This window comes from Typopeltis vanoorti, chromosome 4, assembly GCF_054136105.1.
Source record: "Typopeltis vanoorti isolate ZY-2024b chromosome 4, IOZ_Tvanoo_1.0, whole genome shotgun sequence".
Classification (NCBI taxonomy): Eukaryota; Metazoa; Arthropoda; class Arachnida; order Uropygi; family Thelyphonidae; genus Typopeltis; species Typopeltis vanoorti.
In genome coordinates, this window is record NC_143552.1 from 153672515 (window position 1) to 153693224 (window position 20710).

The 20710-nt window shown below is 37.9% G+C and overlaps 1 protein-coding gene across 4 annotated transcripts in view; it reads left to right on the forward strand.

Annotated features, from left to right (window-relative positions):
• Positions 1 to 20710, forward strand: part of Nep2 (M13 family metallopeptidase neprilysin 2) — a 355508-nt gene that overhangs the window by 86535 nt on the left and 248263 nt on the right. For all 4 annotated transcript variants that reach the window (XM_090391525.1, XM_090391528.1, XM_090391526.1 and 1 more), the window contains exon 3: positions 15129 to 15248. In XM_090391525.1, the coding sequence (XP_090247651.1) occupies positions 15129 to 15248 (120 nt within the window). The remainder of the gene's footprint in view (positions 1 to 15128; positions 15249 to 20710) is intronic.

A 20710-nucleotide genomic window follows, 5' to 3' on the forward strand; every position in this document is an offset into this window, starting at 1 on the left:
GGGTACCGCGCTATAAAACAAAACAGATATCTTTACTTGGAAATTTATAAGTAAAGATATAGCGTACAGTATAGTGATGTTTGAACAATTGTCTCCTTATTTTATTTTCACGCAATTACGTTAATAAATAATCCAGTAGTACTTACATTAACTAGTGGACCAATTACATGCTTCTAAGAATAAGTTATTTAAATTCACATCGTATAAAATATTCTATTATTTTATAGCTTAATTATTGCATCTAAAAATTACACTCACGTGTCTAGCAGACTGATATCTCAGTCGAATAAAGTGACGTACCTACTAAATAGCTGTACGCCACCATTGTGTACAACTACATTAAGAATGAGTATAGGGCGTCTTGCATAGCTCTTTAGTACAACACATATATTTAAAAAAAAAAAAAAAAATCTTAAACCGTGCAGAAATTTGTAGCACTTTTTCGTATGTATTTTTTGCATATGTATTAAGCAGATTGATTTATGTTATTTTAGTTTTGCTTTTCCTTTCGCGTCCAAAAATATCAAGCTTTCATAATCTAAATGACATGTTATCTTAAAAATTAACTAACTGCTGCAGTGTATTAAAAAAAAAAAAAGTGGCGAGCTCAAATCGTAATAGTTATCTGAAGAAATTACTATCATGTTGTGGAAATAGGCAAACAGCAAAAGGACGAGTTTTTTTATTATTATTATTTGCAAATACCCCTTCACCGGAGTATTCTAACAGAGCTAGAATTCCCTTAATGCTATTTTGTAAAATTAACGTGTCATACGATTTTATATCATGTAAGCAGTACGCGTACGTGCATATTGTCCGTTTTCTTTATTCACGAGAGGTTCGCTGATAGTTTAATAATGGCTAAAAGAGACAAAACTGCCCGCAAACTAAATAGTCTTTGAATATCAAAGGTTTCTTTCAGGGAAGTGACAGTTCTTTTGAGGGATTTATTACATCTCATGATGTGAAGCCATCTGTGCCTGGGTTTTCTATACAGCATTATATGCTATATGCAGAAAAACATGTAACAGGATGTAGTGGTGGTAAAGCCTTGACACTAACGCAGACCGTGCAAGGTGTTTGATAACAGGTACTATGAGATGCTCAAAGCAGGATGTACTGATGATGAGTTAAAGACAAGGAAGTGTACAGCAGTGACCAAAAAAAAAAAAAAAAGAAGAAGAAAAAAGTCTTCTCTTCACGATCTTCGCTCTGTGTCAGTGAAGAGCTCTTCCCGATTGTCACCAAGGTTCTTTGTTATCATGTATAGTAAAGTTCCAACAGTATTTAACATTTTATGTAGACAGCTGCAAAACTAGCAGTTTTACACGTGGAGGACACACAAGGGACCAGTCATGAAACCGCTAACAATTTTCTTTAGTAGATTTAATATAGGTGAGCAGTGATTAAACAAAGACAATGAAGTGCATTTTCAATGAGAAGGTAGAAAGGAAAAAAAAAAAAAAAAAACACGATTCACTGTAAGCAGTGCCTCCTCAGCGCATAAATTGGCAGAAAAGGCTTGGCCCTCGTCATAACGAATGGAATCTTCATATGGGCTTTTTCGACGGAAGTTGACTGACTTAACTCGTCTCAATACGGATGTAGTAGGTTTAGTTTTATTCTGGTCAACACACATCGAGTTAGAAGATTAATATGTTTGTGGATTGGATTATGTAGTGTAGAGCGGTTTCCTGCGATGAGTTCTGGAACCTCATGGACTTGCCATGCACTAATAATACTATCAAATCATATTTTGTTTAAATAAATCTTTGCAAACTTATCGTGTTTCACATTAAATCAATCCTTAGTGAAAAAGCTTTTGGCAAGAAGTTGAAGAACCAATTATATTTTAGTCATCTCATACTGAGACATATGGGAAAAGCAAGGCCTGCAGGCAGGGAAATGTATTTGTTTTTTCTCCCTAGAATTACAGCATATACTTGTTCACTAACTTGTAATACTTTGGATATATTGAAGAGGGAAATTCTGAAGTAAAGATAGAATGGAGTGATAGAAAGAAAGAAAAGCAACTTGACTGGATATGGATGGCGTTTATAATTTTATCTTTTGCGTGTGTGTGCGCGCGCGTGCGCGGAAGGTTTATGTAAGAGAAAGATTGGGAAGGAGGAAATTAAGAAACCACTTGCCATTAGATCAGATATTTCACATGAAGATGTATACTCGCTTTGTTATGTAAAAAGGAAGCAATATCCTACCTGGGATATTGCTTCCTTTTCATTCCCTCCATTTTAAAGTCTTATTACAGGGAATGAGAACACCAGAAACAGAAAACAAGTGCATGCCGTTTATACTCAGTCTGGCTTACAACTAATGTAAAGGTGGAAACTATTACATCATGGCGATCTTCGTATGTTTTGAAAGAGACTAGAATTTAATATTAATCCAAGAAGATGCATTTCATCACTGAATTCAAATGGGTTGTTTAATCCTCGTAAATGTTTGAGAGACCAGTACCGTCGACAGGGTGTAGCACAGAGGCAGCCTGCCTCACTGCACTGCTTAATAAGGGCGCTCGTTCAGCCATATTGCAGTAGGCGCCGTCGCTACACTAACAATTCCTGTTAGCGTAGCAAGTGCGGAAAGACGTTTTTCCAAGCTTAACGGATTAAAAATTATTTGCGAACAGCAATGACCCAAGAAAGATTGGTCGGTCTAGCAACTATATCGATAGAGGCGGACATAGCTTATAATTTAAATGTAGAAGAGCTTATGAACAGTTTTATTGTGAGAGATCCCCATAGAGTAAACATTTAATTAATATTATTATGTAATCGTTTTGCATTAATGTTTCTCTTATAATAAAACAAAATAGCAATTGAAGATTTTTTTATATTTTTGTCTTATAATCCATCAGGGGCGATATTTAATTGTTTGCCTCAGGGCGATCTAATCTGGCTACGGCCTGTGAGAGACATTTATGAAACTCATACAGTTTGAAATAGTATTAAAATGAAGAAATGCCATGTATTATTATTATTACGTGACTCTCAACTACACAAGGACATTACTACCATCAACACAAAACGCCATCACATCAACCGCCCACTACCACCAACAATATTTTTTGTCTGTAAATTGCGTGTATAGTCAGCGCCGGCGACTAGTATTTTTCTTGTGTGTGTGACTAATGTTCGGCTTCTTTCCAAAAAAGTTTTTTTTTTTGAATAAAATGTGAATAAAACGAATAGGAAATAAAAAACAAATGAAACCGCTTTACAGTATAATGATACCTACGGAGTAGTCTTGCTTATACAATTGTTTTTTACATGGAACTCAACAATTAATCATAAGTTGATTTATGATACATCACATCAAAAAATAAAGAACTATTTTAGGTATATTTTCGTAAATTTTAATCAAAAATTACAGTGATATAATCGGGTCCAGGATACATTTTCAGAATTTATTTGTTCGTTTCTCGGAAGGTCTGAAGGGGCCCGAACGGAAGACGACGTAATTCATAATTATATGTACCATTCTATACCATTCGTTGTTCGTTTAAACTCTTATCTCATATTTTTTGACATCTTTTAGGCGCCTTTTCTTCTGCGGCACCTGTGTATATTGCACACTTCGCACACGCCACCAGCCGGGCCTGTGTATAGTCATAGCCGATTTGCCTGTATGCGGGTTGAAGAACTGAGTTTCAGGGAGAAAAACCCTGCTACCTTTGTATGAGATTGGCTAACTGACGTTTTGAAAAAGCCCAAATAATATTCATCTCGTCACGACGAGAATTGAACTCAGATCTTTTCCAATCGAACGCCCAATGCCATTGTTCTTCCAATTGCCAAAATTATGAAGTTGCATTACGAGAAAAAAAAAAAAAAAAAAAAAAATGTATATATATTTATAGCGATCGTAAATAATAGCCTGCGTTTCCCGAAACTATGTTCCGTGGAAAGTGAATAAGTGTTTCGTAAAAAATTATCAAAATTAATATGAGCCTGAATAATTTTAAATGCTGCGACAAGTTCAAACATGTTTTAAAATCAGACGCTGCTCACTTTGCATGTGGATTGTGCTATAAGGCCGGCGCGCACTGGCCTTGACTCAGTCACCTGCGGTTGTCGACACCTCCGAGTGTGAATGAAGTACAGAGGTATCTATTCTAGGAAACGTGCGGTCACAAGCAAAGTCAATGTGAAGTGCTGCGGTCCAGCATGCCGTAGTGTGCGCTGTCGCATTTTTGCGATGCGATACAGCCTGCTGCAGCAATAGTGTGTGCTTAGCTCTACATTGAATACAAGACCGATGATACTTGACTCTAACCAAGGTGTTCCGTTAAAATTTCAGGATTTGTGAAGTATTCCGTCGTAGGAAAAGTTGAGAAACCCTGCTTTACACCGAACATGTTTAATCATATTGTTAGTCACATAATAATATTAAAATATAATTCTTAGATATTAAAAAAAAATGGAACAAACCATTTAAAAAGCTAACATTTCTACTCTCGATGAATACGTTGTTTTAAAGGTTCAACTTTAATCCCAATTTAGTCTATTATGAAAACATTCATAATAGATGGGCTGTATATACAGTTTCAAATATATATATATATATATATATAGAGAGAGAGAGAGAGAGAGAGAGAGAGAGAGACAGAGAGAGAGAGAGTCTAAAATCAACCCCAGGTAGATATTTTATTTTAATGAAAATTTACAATACAAACAAAATTCAAACATAATCAAATATCATTAGAAACTTTTGGTTTCATTTTGAAATTTCTTGTACAATTTTCTGTTTGCTTCCCTTAATTAAAGTCAACTTTTTTACTTGTCTGGGGCCTGACTCTGATAGTGGATGAAAAATATTTCTAAATTGACTCTTGAAATGGTACTGGTTGTTCATGCTATGATCTGAAAACTCATGGTGGATATTTACTAACACCCACATTGCTCCTCCGTAGTGCAGTTGGAAAGATGACAGTACATTGTGCCCTTTGATTGGAAAAAGCTCGAGTTCGATTCTCGTTGCGATGAAGGAATCTTTATATAGACTCTTTTAATTGAAAGTGAGTTAGCTGGTCTCAGGTAGCGGGGATTTTTTATTTTTCGGAAACTGGGGTTTTTCATTGCACATACAGACAAATCGGTTATCAGAACACACACAATTTAGAGACAAAAAATACTATTATTATTATTATTATTATTATTAAACAAGACCTCATGGAGTCAAAGACTCATCTAGGAGGTCCTTTTATCTCACACACATCTCATCATATCGGGTCTTAAACACATTCAAACTCCTTGCAGACACCACACTCTCAGGCAAGGCATTCCAATCATTCACAACTCTGCACGAAAAAAACCTGCCTCTCACTCCCCTGCTCACACCCTCTTTATACAGTTTCCAGGGATGACCTCTGGTTCTCCCCTGATCTCCCACTATTCTCGGTAGAACTTCTCCACCATTGATCCTATAACAACCCCTTACCAACTTGTAGGTCTCTATCATATCTCCCCTCTTCCTTCTCTCCACTAGACTCTGCAAATTACATCTTTTCAATCTTTCCTCATACTCGACATTCCAGAGGTCAGAAACTACCTTAGTCAGTCACCTTTGGACCCTTTCCAACATCTCTTCATCCTTCTGAAAACCAGGTGACCAAATCTGGGCACAATAGTCCATGTGTGGCCTAATCAAAGCCTTATACAATGGAACAAGAATCTCCCTACTTCTACACGTCAGTGTCCTCCTCATCATTCCCAGAAGTCTTTGTGTTGTCTTCACAATTTTGGCAATGTGTCCCCTAAATTTTAGATCCTTATCCACTATCACTCCCAGATCTCTTATTTCCTCTACTTCCAATAATATATTCTCACCAAGCACAAATTCTGCATCCCATCTTTGTTTTCCAAATTTTAAAACCTTACATTTTGCAACATTGAACTCACATCCCCATTTGCTTGCCCAATCACTCAATTTATTCAAGTCTTCTTGCAAGGCCACAACATCTTCACTACTCTTTATGGTTCGTCCCAACTTTGCATCATCTGCAAACAACTGAATATCTCCATCCAAATCTTCGCCAATATCATTAATATACAAGTTAAATAGTAATGGCCCTAAAACAGATCCCTGAGGCACTCCACTAGTGACTTTCCTTTTCCTGGATATTGCACCCCCATACACAACTTGTTGATACCTATCAGATAGCCAGTCTCCAATCCAATGAACTAATCTAATATCCAACCCCATCTGCTCTAGTTTGACTGTCAACTTATCATGAGGTACTCTATCAAAAGCTTTTGCGAAATCCAAGTATATTACTGTGTATCCTTCTCCTCTGTCCAAGGAAGCAGTCACTTTATTGTAATAAGTAAGTAGATTACTAAAACACGACCTCCCTTTAGCAAATCCATGCTGTCCATCAAAGATTATACCATTGTTGTCAACCCAACTCTGGATCGTAGTTCTCACAAGCTTCTCCAACAACTTAACCACAACACCCGACACACAGATAGGCCTATAGTTTGATGCTTGAGTTCGATCACCTCCTTTATGAAGTGGCACAATCTTGCCCTCCTTCCACTCTTTAGGGACTTGACCAAGTGCAAGACTCGTATTAAAAAAATATGTCAAGGCAGGTGTCAACTCTCTGGCACATTCCTTCAGAATACGCGGTGATATATTATCAAGTCCCACAGCCTTATTTACATCTAGTTTACTCAACTCCCCAAACACCTCTTGCTCACTTACAGTCTGTCTCTCCTCCCCATCGTCAACTGCTCTTAATCTTTCCATGAAGTCACATTCACAAGATTGAAAGATCTTTATGAACTGCTCATTAAGTATCTCCACCACACATTCTGCAACAGCTGTCTTTATACCATTTCCTCCAATCAATGTCTTCCTTCCATAATCATTCTTTCTTTTGCTGGCTACATATCGAAAGAACTCCCTAGGATTCTTTTTAGCTTCATTAGCTAACTGCTGTTCATACCTCTCTTTAGCTACTCTCACCAACCAAGTCACTCTCCTTGCCTGGTCTTTGTAGAATTCATGAAATTGGTTACTTCCACTTCTCTTATGCTGCCTCCACAATGCCCTTTTTCTCTGTATTGCATGCTTAATCTCTTTATTCATCCATCTCACACCTAACTTATTTAACCTTCTCATCCGTGGTATACATTTAGACATTGCATCCGCTAAATATTTTTTGAAAATCCTCCAAGCTGCATTGATCTCTTTTCCAGCTAACTCCTCATTCCTTGCTACACCTGCAAGCTGTCTCCTGAGCTCTTCATAATCACCCCCCTTGTAGTTCCACATATACCCTTTTTTCACAGGGGTCCTTGCACTGCTGGCAACCACCCAAGTAATCACCTCATGGTCACTTTCACCAATTGGTGGATGATTTGATACCTCATTGATAATTACATCCTCCGATGAGATGACCAAATCCAAGACCCTTAATCCTCTTGTGCCCTCTGTTACATACTGTCTGAGGTAGTTATCCCTCAAAAACTCAAGAAACTCATTTTCTTTACTTCCAGTTGCTATCTCTTCATTCCAGTCTATATTGCCATAATTAAAATCACCCATAATGATCACCCTTTTCTTATTTGCTTGGCTTATTTGACTATACATTTCACTATCACCACCATCCACATTACCAGGTCTATAACAACATCCCACCAAGTATTTGATTCTATTCACCTCTATCTCACACCATACTGCCTCAAAACCACTGGCCCCATTTCCCTCTTGCATCTCTACCTTGTATGGACATAACTCTTTCTCTATCATCAATAGCACTCCCCCTCCCTTTTTACCCCTTCTATCCTCACGAAACACATCATACCTTTCCATCTCTATTCCTGTCAGGATGTCATCCTCATCTAACCATGTCTCACTTATTCCGACAATCTCTGGGTGCACAGACGCAATTAGTGCAACCATTTCATCCGCCTTGTTTCTTATACTTCTAGCATTGGTATACAAACACAACAACTCATTTCTGGATCTACAGCTAGTTCCACTGATACCACTCACTCGATGTGATCTCTCCATGCTGGACTGGGGCCATTTCCCTTTCTGCTTCTTCATTTTAGAACCCTTTGCAATTCCATCTGTTTCCTTTTGATCCCTGATCATCCCATTACTTTCCTGCCTACACATTCTCTCACCTCCTCTTGGAGCATCCACCTTTCTCACGCTGTGTATCCCTGTCCACCCTGAGTCTCACCGTTTCCCTGCTCCTCTTGCACACCCATTCTCTCATTTTCTATACTCATACCACTCACTTCCACATTCATTTCCACTCCTTCAATCTCTCCTGTCTTACTCTCCTGCTCTTCCACATCACTCCCCTCTCGATCTGATTCATTCTCTCTATTCACTTCTCTACCTTCCAGCAGCAGTCTCTCCAAGCGACTCACACCATAACCACTCAAATGCAGTCCATCGCTCCCATACAGCTCACTTCGTCCCTCAAACTCATTCCACACATTAACATACTGTACTCCCATCTTCTCACACATTTCAGCCAGAATATCATTCATAATCCTTGCTCTCCGCCTCATTTCACCACAATCATACCTAGGCAACACACTGACCACCCTTCCTGTCACACTATTCTCCTTTATCTTTCCAAGCAGTCTCCTGACATTCATTTTGACATGCTCTTTGTTCTCCCAAAATCATTCGTACGAATTAATACAATTAACTCTTTTGCTCGCTCCCGCCTCATATTCAATGCCTCAATCACTCTACTCATTTTACCGCCTGGAAAACATACCTTGTGCATTTTATCCTCTAGCACACCTTTAATAATGGAGTCACCATACAACGCCACTCGCTCATCATTTGTTAACTCTTTCATGCCATCATGATTTATTTTAATAGTTTTGACCTGAATTCTCTTAATTTCATTCCACATCCATTTCATTTCTTGCTTCATCCAATCCAGTTCACCTTCTGAACCTCGCAACACATTCACTCTATCATTAAATCTTTCTAACTTTCTAACTCTTGACTCCCTCTTCTCACTTTCCCTCTCATTCATCCTTCTTTGTTTCCGTACTTTCGGTCCAACATACGTCCAACTTTCACTATCATTCTTCTCACTTTCACATATCTTTCTTTGTTTCCGTACTTTCGGACTAACATGCGTCCAACTTTCGCTATCATTCTTCTCACTTTTACTGTCATTCATCTTTCTTTGGTTCAGTACTTTCGTTCCAACATGAGTCCAACTTTCGCCATCAGTCATTCTTTTTTCGCTATCATTCATTCTTTCGATTTTTTTTACTTGCGATTTCTGCACCACGCCATTTCTACTTTCATTCGTTCTCTCAATTTCGTTTCTTTCCGTCTCACTTTCGTCCCTTTTAACATCCGTTACGGTTGTCAAATCACTCTTTTTCTTTTTTCCTGATTTTTTAACATTTTTTCACCTGTCTTTCTCGCCATCCTCCTCTTTCAAATGTGCACTCGCGACACAATCGGTACTAGCACTTTCTGTCATCAACTTCATATTCGCATTCATCAATTCCTCGTTCAGGTCACATTTCGCACACACCCTTCTTCCATCCGCACTAAACATCCACAAATCATTTATGTAATCGAAGGAATACATATAACAGACCTCACACTTAACGAACCGACTGAAATCCAAATTAAAATCATGGAATGACAATGCTGCCGCCATTTTTTTTTTTTTTTTTTTTTTTTTTCTCTCTGCAGGTTACTAGGTCTAATATTAACGTTTTCGTATTTAGTTTAAGCAAGAAAAAAAAACCCCACACTAATAATATCGGTAGCGTACAACGTTTACAGCTGCTCTTACTTAAACAATTACGCATATATACTTAATTATTCCTAGTAAAACTTATCTGAATCAGGAGCTCTTCAAAACACGTTCGTAGCGCTTGACTCACTGGTGGTGGTTATAGGCAGTAGATGGCGTTTATGGCAGTTGTGTGTAGTAGGTGAATTAAGTAGTAGGGAAGATACTGAGATGTGTGTGTAGTGGGGTGGAGTACCCTCCTGCGATGAGAGGTGTCATAGGAAGGGTTGGTCGATTGGCAGAGCCTCTGCTACTAATGGCTCACGAAAAAAGTTAAGCGACTACTAACCGCACTCAAAGTCAAGTTTGAGTGCAGTTAGTAGTTGGAAAAGGACAATTGTTCGATGCTGTTGGCACTCTCTCTCTTGATTAGTCTTTGAACTCTCTGGAGGTGTCACATAATAATAATAATAATAATAATAATAATAACAATAAATGCTGTATTGACACTCAAAGATAGGGCCTGGACCATCCAGTTTGGTCCCTGAGTATTTGTAGGACCCATCCCTGAGCTATACAAACATTCGCTGACTGTCATCGCACCTGATAAAGATAACTTTTCATTAATTTGATGCACTTTCAGGGACTATTCCAAATGACCCTGCATAAAGTTGTTCTAACATTAACAGAAGATCTAACACGTATGTTGGCCAACAAGCAAACTCTTAATTTCTTTGCAATTTTCATTGGCTTCTTCTTCCCTTTCTCCGCATTTCGCAACATGGTAGCTATGATGTTAAATTCTAAGTACTTTACTCCATCAGTGGTTACACTATATTTTCTTTGTTTAATAGTAACATCGTGCTTTACATGAAGTATGCATATCTTGATTTTGAGGCCTGAAAATCATTTTATTATTTATGCTTTAAGCTTCAGCTTGTTGCATCTTCAATACTGACAGTCTGTCCATTGCTTTTTTTTGGTCTACTAACTGTTTTTTTTTGTATTTGGTTTCCAGTCTCTGGCTAGTTGAACTATTCTTTTTGGGTCCATCCAATTAACACATTGATTTCATTCTAATCTTCTCTTTTTATCCATGCATTTATAGGTCGTAACTGATATTCTTCATAAATCTTTTCATTTTTACTCTATCAAATTTTGTTTTGTTAACTATTTTTCTTAATATTTCATTTTACTTGTATTTCTAATGTTTCTATTCTTGTTTCACATGTATACATGTAGGTCAGCCTACTGATTTATATACAGGTATCCCTCGATTAACGCAGTTAATTAATCCCTAGATGTTACTGCATATATCAAAATCGCATTAATCAAATCTAATAATCAATGATAAAAATTGCAATTCGTCCATGATCGATTACTGTATTAATAATTCATTTTATATGGTACTCTTTTAGGAAAGATAAAAAATGAATGCAAAGTAAACGTTCAATAAATACTTGTACCTACATTATTTACTGCTATTTTTTTTTTATCAAAAGAAGTTATCAAGAGTCTTTTGAACAGTTTTAATTTTTTTCTTATCAGCATAAATTCTACGATAACAAGCAAAATGACTCTCCCGACCTCGGCAAACAAGGAGTAAAACAATGCAAATATAATAGATGATGGTACAAATTAAGTGGATATTGAATCCAACATTATTTCATAGCCGAATATAGAAACTACAAGAGTTTCGTGCCAAATATATAGAAACTAAAAGTTTCGGCGGATGCAAGCATAAGCAACCTTATGGGCAACTTGTAGTAAAGAGGGAGTAAGCTCCAGCTCACTTTCCTTAGTATTTTCCATAACGTAAAGCACATCTCCTAGAGAACATGTATGATAAATATTGAATCCAACATTATTTCATAGCAATATAGAAACTACAAGAGTTTCGTGCTGAATATATAGAAACTAAAAGTTTCGGCGGATGCAAGCATAAGCAACCTTATGGGCAACTCATAGTAAAGGATATGTATGATAAATAAGCCTTTGGCTCTCTATTTCAGTAATACATGATGGTTTATTTATTTTAATTTACAATCTAGAAATTATTGAACAAAGAATAAAAAAAAGAAACTAAACCATACTATACTGATATCGGAGGTCACGGTATCTCTCAGATACAATTTACTGTCAGTTATCACAAACCTTTACATAACATGTGTTAAACCAAACTGACAGCAAATAACAGTGCTGAATATCACTCGTAACATATTGATGCACAGCTTCTCATGACCTCGAAGCTATAATATATATACACTGAATTGTGTAAGAATATTTATATTAAACATTTTGCATGCATCTGTCAGATCAGCTGAGAGCTCTGCAGGATTAAATGCACATTAATAGTTAGGAAAATGCAGCAATAGTTAGGAAAAGTGTCTGCTGCAAGGAGGCCGAAATATTGCCACTATGAAGTCTGGTAATTTGAGTTATGGTACACGAAGTGCTTTAAGAACATCATCACCATTTCTTTGAAAGACCTAGGTTTGAATCCCATCTGATTCTAACCGTTTTCAGTAGTGAATTAGCATTGTCACATGGTAGTCACAAGATTTTCTCTGAAAAATTTGACAAATCAGCTGGAAAAAATATTCAATTGACAGCAATATACTCGTGGTTCTTGACCTTCATTGTGTTTGCATATTATTAAACAACCATGCTTATGCAGGATGGACTCATATGTAGGTGGCAGGGTTTTTCCTCCCAGTAATTACCACAATTATGTGGTAATTCAAATTACCACATATGAACTGTGTTTTTATCCTGTAAAACAGTAAAAAAGGCCAGAAAGAAGATACACATGATCAACATGGCTTTAGTTGCTTTGTATATAATTTAAAACAATCCACTGAAAATAAAAAATTTATTATTTTACCACTGTGAATCAGTGATTGAAATTCAGATTGCCATCTTTTGAATTAAATACTTTGTGATGTTTAACAATGTGGTAAGCCGTACATATTTCAGTTGAAATCTATTGTCTTCAGAGCTGTCTCCTTCAGGGGTGGTGGGAGGTTAAAGAGGAATCATTTGCAATATCAATTAATGAATCACTTGATGAAGAGAGGAAAGCTTGTGTTTTTGGCTGCAGATATATTGTTTTATATTAAAAATTCCATTTTTTTGCTTAGTTACAAAGTAAATTTGATTTCGCAAAAAATTATATTCTTGTTTAATCCTTTACCCAAGTGTAAGCAAAAAAAGGTTGCATGTGAAGCATCTTCATGACTTGGCTACTTTTATATGGAAGCTGTTGACTTTGAATCAATTGCCTCATATGAGAAGGACACTGACCTGCAGAGATAAGAGGGTTATCATTCCGTTGTATAAGTCTCCGATCAGACCACACTTGGACTATTGTTCTCAGATTTGGTCCCCAGGATTTGAAGGGGATAAATTAACTGTGGAAAGGATACAAAGACGGATGACAAAGATGGTTTCAGGACTGTACAAGGATAGTTATGAGGATCAGCTGAGAGAATGTGGACTGCAGAGTTTGGTGGATAGAAGAAGGAGAGGTGATATGATTGAGACTTTTAAACTGTTGAGAGGTGGTTACAGGGTTGACACTGGGGGAGTTCTTTCACTTGGTTGAACAGCGGGAAGGAGTGATGACAAGAGGCCATCCCTGGAAGTTACGAAAGGAAACTGTGAGCAAGAGGATAAGGAGTGGTTTCTTTGTGTGGAGGGTGGTTGAGCCGTGGAATGCATTGCCTGATGGAGTCGTGGGAGTGAGAGCGGTCAGTGAGTTTAAAGAGTGGTATGATAGACTTTGTGTTTCTCAGGGGGGGGGGATCTCCCCTCGATGAGTCTTGACAGACGTTATGTCTTAGGAAGGACTTCCCTCAATGAGTCTTTTGACTCCTTGGAGGCCTGATTAATAATAATAATAATAATATCTCAAAGGTCTAAACTGGTGTGGGTAGTGTCTCTTTCTATGTTTTTTTTTTTTGCATTATGGAATACTGACAGAGACTTGAAATTTAGGGGTCACATTGCTAAAATTGTAAGAACATCCCAATGATTATGGCAATAATGAGGATATTGACATGCAGAAGCATGAAGGTTATGGTTTCCTTGTATAAGGCGTTGATTAGGACATATGAACTAATATGCGTAGATTTCAATGTCGGATTTTCAGGGCGATGAGAATACTGGAAAAGGTTCAGAGAAGGTTTAGTAAGTTATTGTGAGGTCTATGGAATATCGGATATGAGGAGAGGTTGAGGGAATGCAATTTACATAGTCTTGTGAATAGAAAAAGAGGGTATGATTGAGACATATAAATTGGTGAGGGATTGTTACCAGAACAAAATATACAGTTGGTTGCTGGTATGGGACAGAGGAAGGTAAGGGAAGATATGGAAGATATGCATTGATTGGCAAATTAGCACATTGAATGAAGGTCAAATTATTATTATGGGTGACTTAAGCTATGGGCATGTAGATTAGGAGGAAAGATCACATGATGGAAAGGAAATGGAATATATTCACCTGCTGGAGGGGACTTAGAGTTGGAGAGTGCTAATTCTGGTCATAGGATCAGAAGAACTATCCATAATCAAAGTCATCACTGACTGGGGAGAAAGATCATGCTGATTTGACTTAGGAGATCATGCTGACTTGACTTACCAAACATGTGGAATTTTCAATTAAGAAGCTATGAGGCTGGTAATTTTTGAAGCTTGAAGCAGTGTCATGGCATAAGAAAAGGATGTTAGCAGTGCATGAGAGATGTGTAAGATTTTAATTGTAGGTTTTTGAAAATTTTTTGTATGACTGAATTCTTACAAACTATTACTGTGTATGTCATGTGCCCAAGATTGAAATAAAAATAAACCATTCATTATAGCAAACTAGTGAAAAGTCCCAATGTCCATGGGTATAGTTCTATTCTAAAGAAAATTCACTACAAACTATCTGCTATAACAAACTATACTTTTGGTTTCTATGTGTTCTCTTGGTAAGAGTCAACTTTATTTAGATTATCATGAACATGATATAAGTATGTTAAATTCCTGTTGGAAACTTGAAAGGTGGGGGGGGGGGAGAACATAACCATAAGTAATTATGTTTTGTGTTTAGTGAAGTCCATTTCAGGTTTCTGTCTTTCCATGTTCAACTCATATTTTTAAAAGAGCAAGTGAGGGGTAGAGCATCTTACTTTTTTGAAGATGTTTTTATCATTCTTTTTGTTCTTGTGATTAATGAGTGGATCATTGTCGAATGTATTTTTAGTGAGTAAGTTCCAGAAGAGGTATGATAGGCATTAGGAGAATAATGGTTAGCGTGAGCCCCCCACAATGAGTCTTCAAACTCCATGGAAATGTTTGGATAATAATAATAATATGTTCCTTTACAGATTCGAGGCAGATATATTTTCCTTCTGATGTGGATAAGCTTGTTGATACTGCAGGTAGGGATGAGGCTAAACATCATAGTTCTAAAGGAGTTTGTATCACCTCAGGCTGTGTGAAAGCAGGTAAGAAGAGTTTCAATTATCACACATTTTTAAATTTATATATACTCTTTATAAATGTAAAAGTATAAACAAATATTAAGTTAAAATGGAGTGAAGTAAGTAATATAAACATGAAGGGAGTAGGAGAAATTGAAAACTTTTAAAAGGAAGGGATGAAATGGTGTAGGATCTTGGTATAGTTTTCTTTCATTGCATGTGCATCAACCTTGTTTCCATTTTTATGTTAATTTCTCCTCCTCCATTGGACATCAGCAAGGGGAAGAGTCCTTTCTCTTGATTTTCACAGTAAATTTTGCATTTTAAGTAGCAATCTTTATTGGGTACACTGGAATAAAATGAATATTAATTTTTTGAGATCTTATCACAATGTTTTGCTTCTATGTAATGATCTGATAATCTTAGTTGCTACTTAAAAATGCTGGTTGCCACATTACATTTTCTACATTTGTTTTTCTGTGTTCCTTTATGTGACATGTTTGATTTCATTGGAGAAAATCTATAACTGAAAACTGTGAGCAAGGTAATGACTGCAGTTAATGGCTTTGCTAAGATATGAGGCAAGAATTTTTTTTTCATATCTGCTAAAAAATTCCATGAAGACTCCTTAGTAATGTCTTTTAGAGCACTCACAGATCGCAATAACTATTTTGTACCTTACCTTGAAAACATTGGAGTACTCTGGCAATGTATTCCACTCCTTCACAACCGGTCTGAAAAAAAACAAAAAAAAACTCTCCTTTCTGCTCTCTTCCTCAATATAATCCTTGATGACCTTTATACAGTTTTCAGGGGGTTACTGACTTCTTATTCTGCCATTACCAATTACCTAGTGCAATAATTCCCATTTATCTATCTAATAGGTTCCTCTCACCAACTTAAACGTATCAACCATATTACCCCTTTGTTGTGTCGGAAAAAAATGATGAGTCATTTTTTTTCCCACCCAACATTAAGTTATCTCAGAAGGAGTGGATAGGGACATGCTTATGCTTCCGGATGGGAAATGTACCGACTAATGTCCCAAGAACATGTAAATATCCAAGTGGGTAAGCTCTGAACAATGTTAAAATAGCCCATGAGTTTAATAGAGAATAGTTGTAAATGAATTAGAATATAAAATCATGTGTAAATTGCCAAGTAAATATGTATAAGCATGTTTATACATATATAACATGCATAAACATTATATGCATGTTTTAAGCCATGTAAAAACAGTCCGTGACCACGGCATCCAATCGGCAGTCGCTGTATGCGTGATGACACTGCCGAGTGAGGGAGCTGTTTTGAGGCATAAAGGTTTCGGCGGGGATTTGAATCGCTCTCTTGTCTCCGGGTTTCATCGGCACCTAGTTTCCTGTCGGAGAGCTGTGTAGAGCTTGCCGCCATGTGTAGCAAGAATTCCCCCTTGCTATGTATGCTACGTGGGCCAAGGCTGCAACTACAATGTATTCAGATCCATAAGAAGAAAGAGCCAATGATGAGATCAATGTCAGTGTTCAAGTCTGTGTATGAGTGTTTTCGGTTCCTATGGAAACAAAGGAATAGCAAGGCCGCCATCAGTAAAGATACCGTAAGCAGACCAGAATATCCACTTCAAGGCAAGAACGGTAAGTGGGAGATTTTCTTATGTTAAATGTTGGATTAAAGTAACCATGGAGTAAGGAAGCAGAAGTTGAGGAAACATGCTATTTCCGTGTAGTGCTATAAGAACAGTCTGTGATTTGGACACTTTTTTCTGTGGTTGAGAAGAAGGCATATTAGGCTCCAGGCGAACAGGAGGCCGAGGTCCGAACTGTTTGTGTAATTTTGGAACAGTAATGTTATATGGTCAGAACGTAATTAAATGTTAGCTAAAATTTTGGAGGGAGGAATAAGTAAGAATAAGAAGTATTACCCTAGAGAAGTTCATGTCAGAATTATTGAGTAGTCTTGTGTATCTTGAGAGAGAACAAAGAGCATGTCAAAATGAATGTCAGGAGACTGCTTGGAAAGATAAAAGAGAATAGTGTGACAGGAAGGGTGGTCAGTGTGTTGCCTAGGTATGATTGTGGTGAAATGAGGTGGATAGCAAGGATTATGAATGATATTCTGGCTGAAATGTGTGAGGAGATGGGAGTACAGTTTGTTAATGTGTGGAATGAGTTTGAGGGACGAAGTGAGCTGTATGGGAGCGATGGACTGCATTTGAGTGGTTATGGTGTGAGTCGCTTGGAGAGACTGCTGCTGGAAGGTAGAGAAGTGAATAGAGAGAATGAATCAGATCGAGAGGGGAGTGATGTGGAAGAGCAGGAGAGTAAGACAGGAGAGATTGGAGGAGTGGAAATGAATGCGGAAGTGAGTGGTATGAGTATAGAAAATGAGAGAATGGGTGTGCAAGAGGAGCAGGGAAACGGCGAGGCTCAGGGTGGACAGGGATACACAGTGTGAGAAAGGTGGATGCTCCAAGAGGAGGTGAGAGAATGTGTAGGCAGGAAAGTAATGGGATGATCAGGGATCAAAAGGAAACAGATAGAATTGCAAAGGGTTCTAAAATGAAGAAGCAGAAAGGGAAATGGCCCCAGTCCAGCATGGAGAGATCACATCGAGTGAGTGGTATCAGTGGAACTAGCTGTAGATCCAGAAATGAGTTGTTGTGTTTGTATACCAATGCTAGAAGTATAAGAAACAAGGCGGATGAAATGGTTGCACTAATTGCGTCTGTGCACCCAGAGATTGTCGGAATAAGTGAGACATGGTTAGATGAGGATGACATCCTGACAGGAATAGAGATGGAAAGGTATGATGTGTTTCGTGAGGATAGAAGGGGTAAAAAGGAAGGGGGAGTGCTATTGATGATAGAGAAAGAGTTATGTCCATACAAGGTAGAGATGCAAGAGGGAAATGGGGCCAGTGGTTTTGAGGCAGTATGGTGTGAGATAGAGGTGAATAGAATCAAATACTTGGTGGGATGTTGTTATAGACCTGGTAATGTGGATGGTGGTGATAGTGAAATGTATAGTCAAATAAGCCAAGCAAATAAGACAAGGGTGATCATTATGGGTGATTTTAATTATGGCAATATAGACTGGAATGAAGAGATAGCAACTGGAAGTAAAGAAAATGAGTTTCTTGAGTTTTTGAGGGATAACTACCTCAGACAGTATGTAACAGAGGGCACAAGAGGATTAAGGGTCTTGGATTTGGTCATCTCATCGGAGGATGTAATTATCAATGAGGTATCAAATCATCCACCAATTGGTGAAAGTGACCATGAGGTGATTACTTGGGTGGTTGCCAGCAGTGCAAGGACCCGAGTGAAAAAAGGGTATATGTGGAACTACAAGGGGGGTGATTATGAAGAGCTCAGGAGACAGCTTGCAGGTGTAGCATGGAATGAGGAGTTAGCTGGAAAAGAGATCAATGCAGCTTGGGGGATTTTCAAAAAATATTTAGTGGATGCAATGTCTAAATGTATACCACGGGTGAGAAGGTTAAATAAGTTAGGTGTGAGATGGATGAATAAAGAGATTAAGCATGCAATACAGAGAAAAAGGGCATTGTGGAGGCAGCATAAGAGAAGTGGAAGTAACCAATTTCATGAGTTCTACAAAGACCAGGCAAGGAGAGTGACTTGGTTGGTGAGAGTAGCTAAAGAGAGGTATGAACAGCAGTTAGCTAATGAAGCTAAAAAGAATCCTAGGGAGTTCTTTCGATATGTAGCCAGCAAAAGAAAGAATGATTATGGAAGGATGACATTGATTGGAGGAAATGGTATAAAGACAGCTGTTGCAGAATGTGTGGTGGAGATACTTAATGAACAGTTCATAAAGATCTTTCAATCTTGTGAATGTGACTTCATGGAGAGATTAAGAGCAGTTGATGATGGGGAGGAGAGACTGACTGTAAGTGAGGAAGAGGTGTTTGGGGAGTTGAGTAAACTAGATGTAAATAAGGCTGTGGGACATGATAATATATCACCGCATATTCTGAAGGAATGTGCCAGAGAGTTGACACCTGCCTTGACATATTTTTTTAATACGAGTCTTGCACTTGGTCAAATCCCTAAAGAGTGGAAGGAGGGCAAGATTGTGCCACTTCATAAAGGAGGTGATCGAACTCAAGCATCAAACTATAGGCCTATCTGTGTGTCAGGTGTTGTGGTTAAGTTGTTGGAGAAGCTTGTGAGAACTAGGATCCAGAGTTGGGTTGACAACAATGGTATAATCTTTGATGGACAGCATGGATTTGCTAAAGGGAGGTCGTGTTTTAGTAATCTACTTACTTATTACAATAAAGTGACTGCTTCCTTGGACAGAGGAGAAGGATACACAGTAATATATTTGGATTTTGCAAAAGCTTTTGATAGAGTACCTCATGATAAGTTGACAGTCAAACTAGAGTAGATGGGGTTGGATATTAGATTAGTTCATTGGATTGGAGACTGGCTATCTGATAGGTATCAACAAGTTGTGTATGGGGATGCAATATCCAGGAAAAGGAAAGTCACTAGTGGAGTGCCTCAGGGATCTGTTTTAGGGCCATTACTATTTAACTTGTATATTAATGATATTGGCAAAGATTTGGATGGAGATATTCAGTTGTTTGCAGATGATGCAAAGTTGGGACGAACCATAAAGAGTAGTGAAGATGTTGTGGTCTTGCAAGAAGACTTGAATAAATTGAGTGATTGGGCAAGCAAATGGGGATGTGAGTTCAATGTTACAAAATGTAAGGTTTTAAAATTTGGAAAACAAAGATGGGATGCAGAATTTATGCTTGGTGAGAATATATTGTTGGAAGTAGTGGAAATAAGAGATCTGGGAGTGATAATGGATAAGGATCTAAAATTTAGGGGACACATCGCCAAAATTGTGAAGGCAACACAAAGACTTCTGGGAATGATGAGGAAGACACTGACGTGTAGAAGTAGGGAGATTCTTGTTCCATTGTATAAGGCTTTGATTAGGCCACACATGGACTATTGTGCCTAGATTTGGTCACCTGGTTTTCAGAAGGATGAAGAGATGTTGGAAAGGGTCCAAAGGCGACTGACTAAGGTATTTTCTGACCTCTGGAATGTCGAGTATGAGGAAAGATTGAAAAGATGTAATTTGCAGAGTCTAGTGGAGAGAAGGAAGAGGGGAGATATGATAGAGACCTACAAGTTGGTAAGGGGTTGTTATAGGATCAATGGTGGAGAAGTTCTACAGAGAATAGTGGGAGATCAGGGGAGAACCAGAGGTCATGCCTGGAAACTGTATAAAGAGGGTGTGAGTAGGGGAGTGAGAGGCAGGTTTTTTTCGTGCAGAGTTGTGAATGATTGGAATGCCTTGCCTGAGAGTGTGGTGTCTGCAAGGAGTTTGAATGTGTTTAAGGCCCGGTATGATGAGATGTGTGTGAGATAAAAGGACCTCCTAGATGAGTCTTTGACTCCATGAGGTCTTGTTTAATAATAATAATAATAATAATCTATGCAATATTAC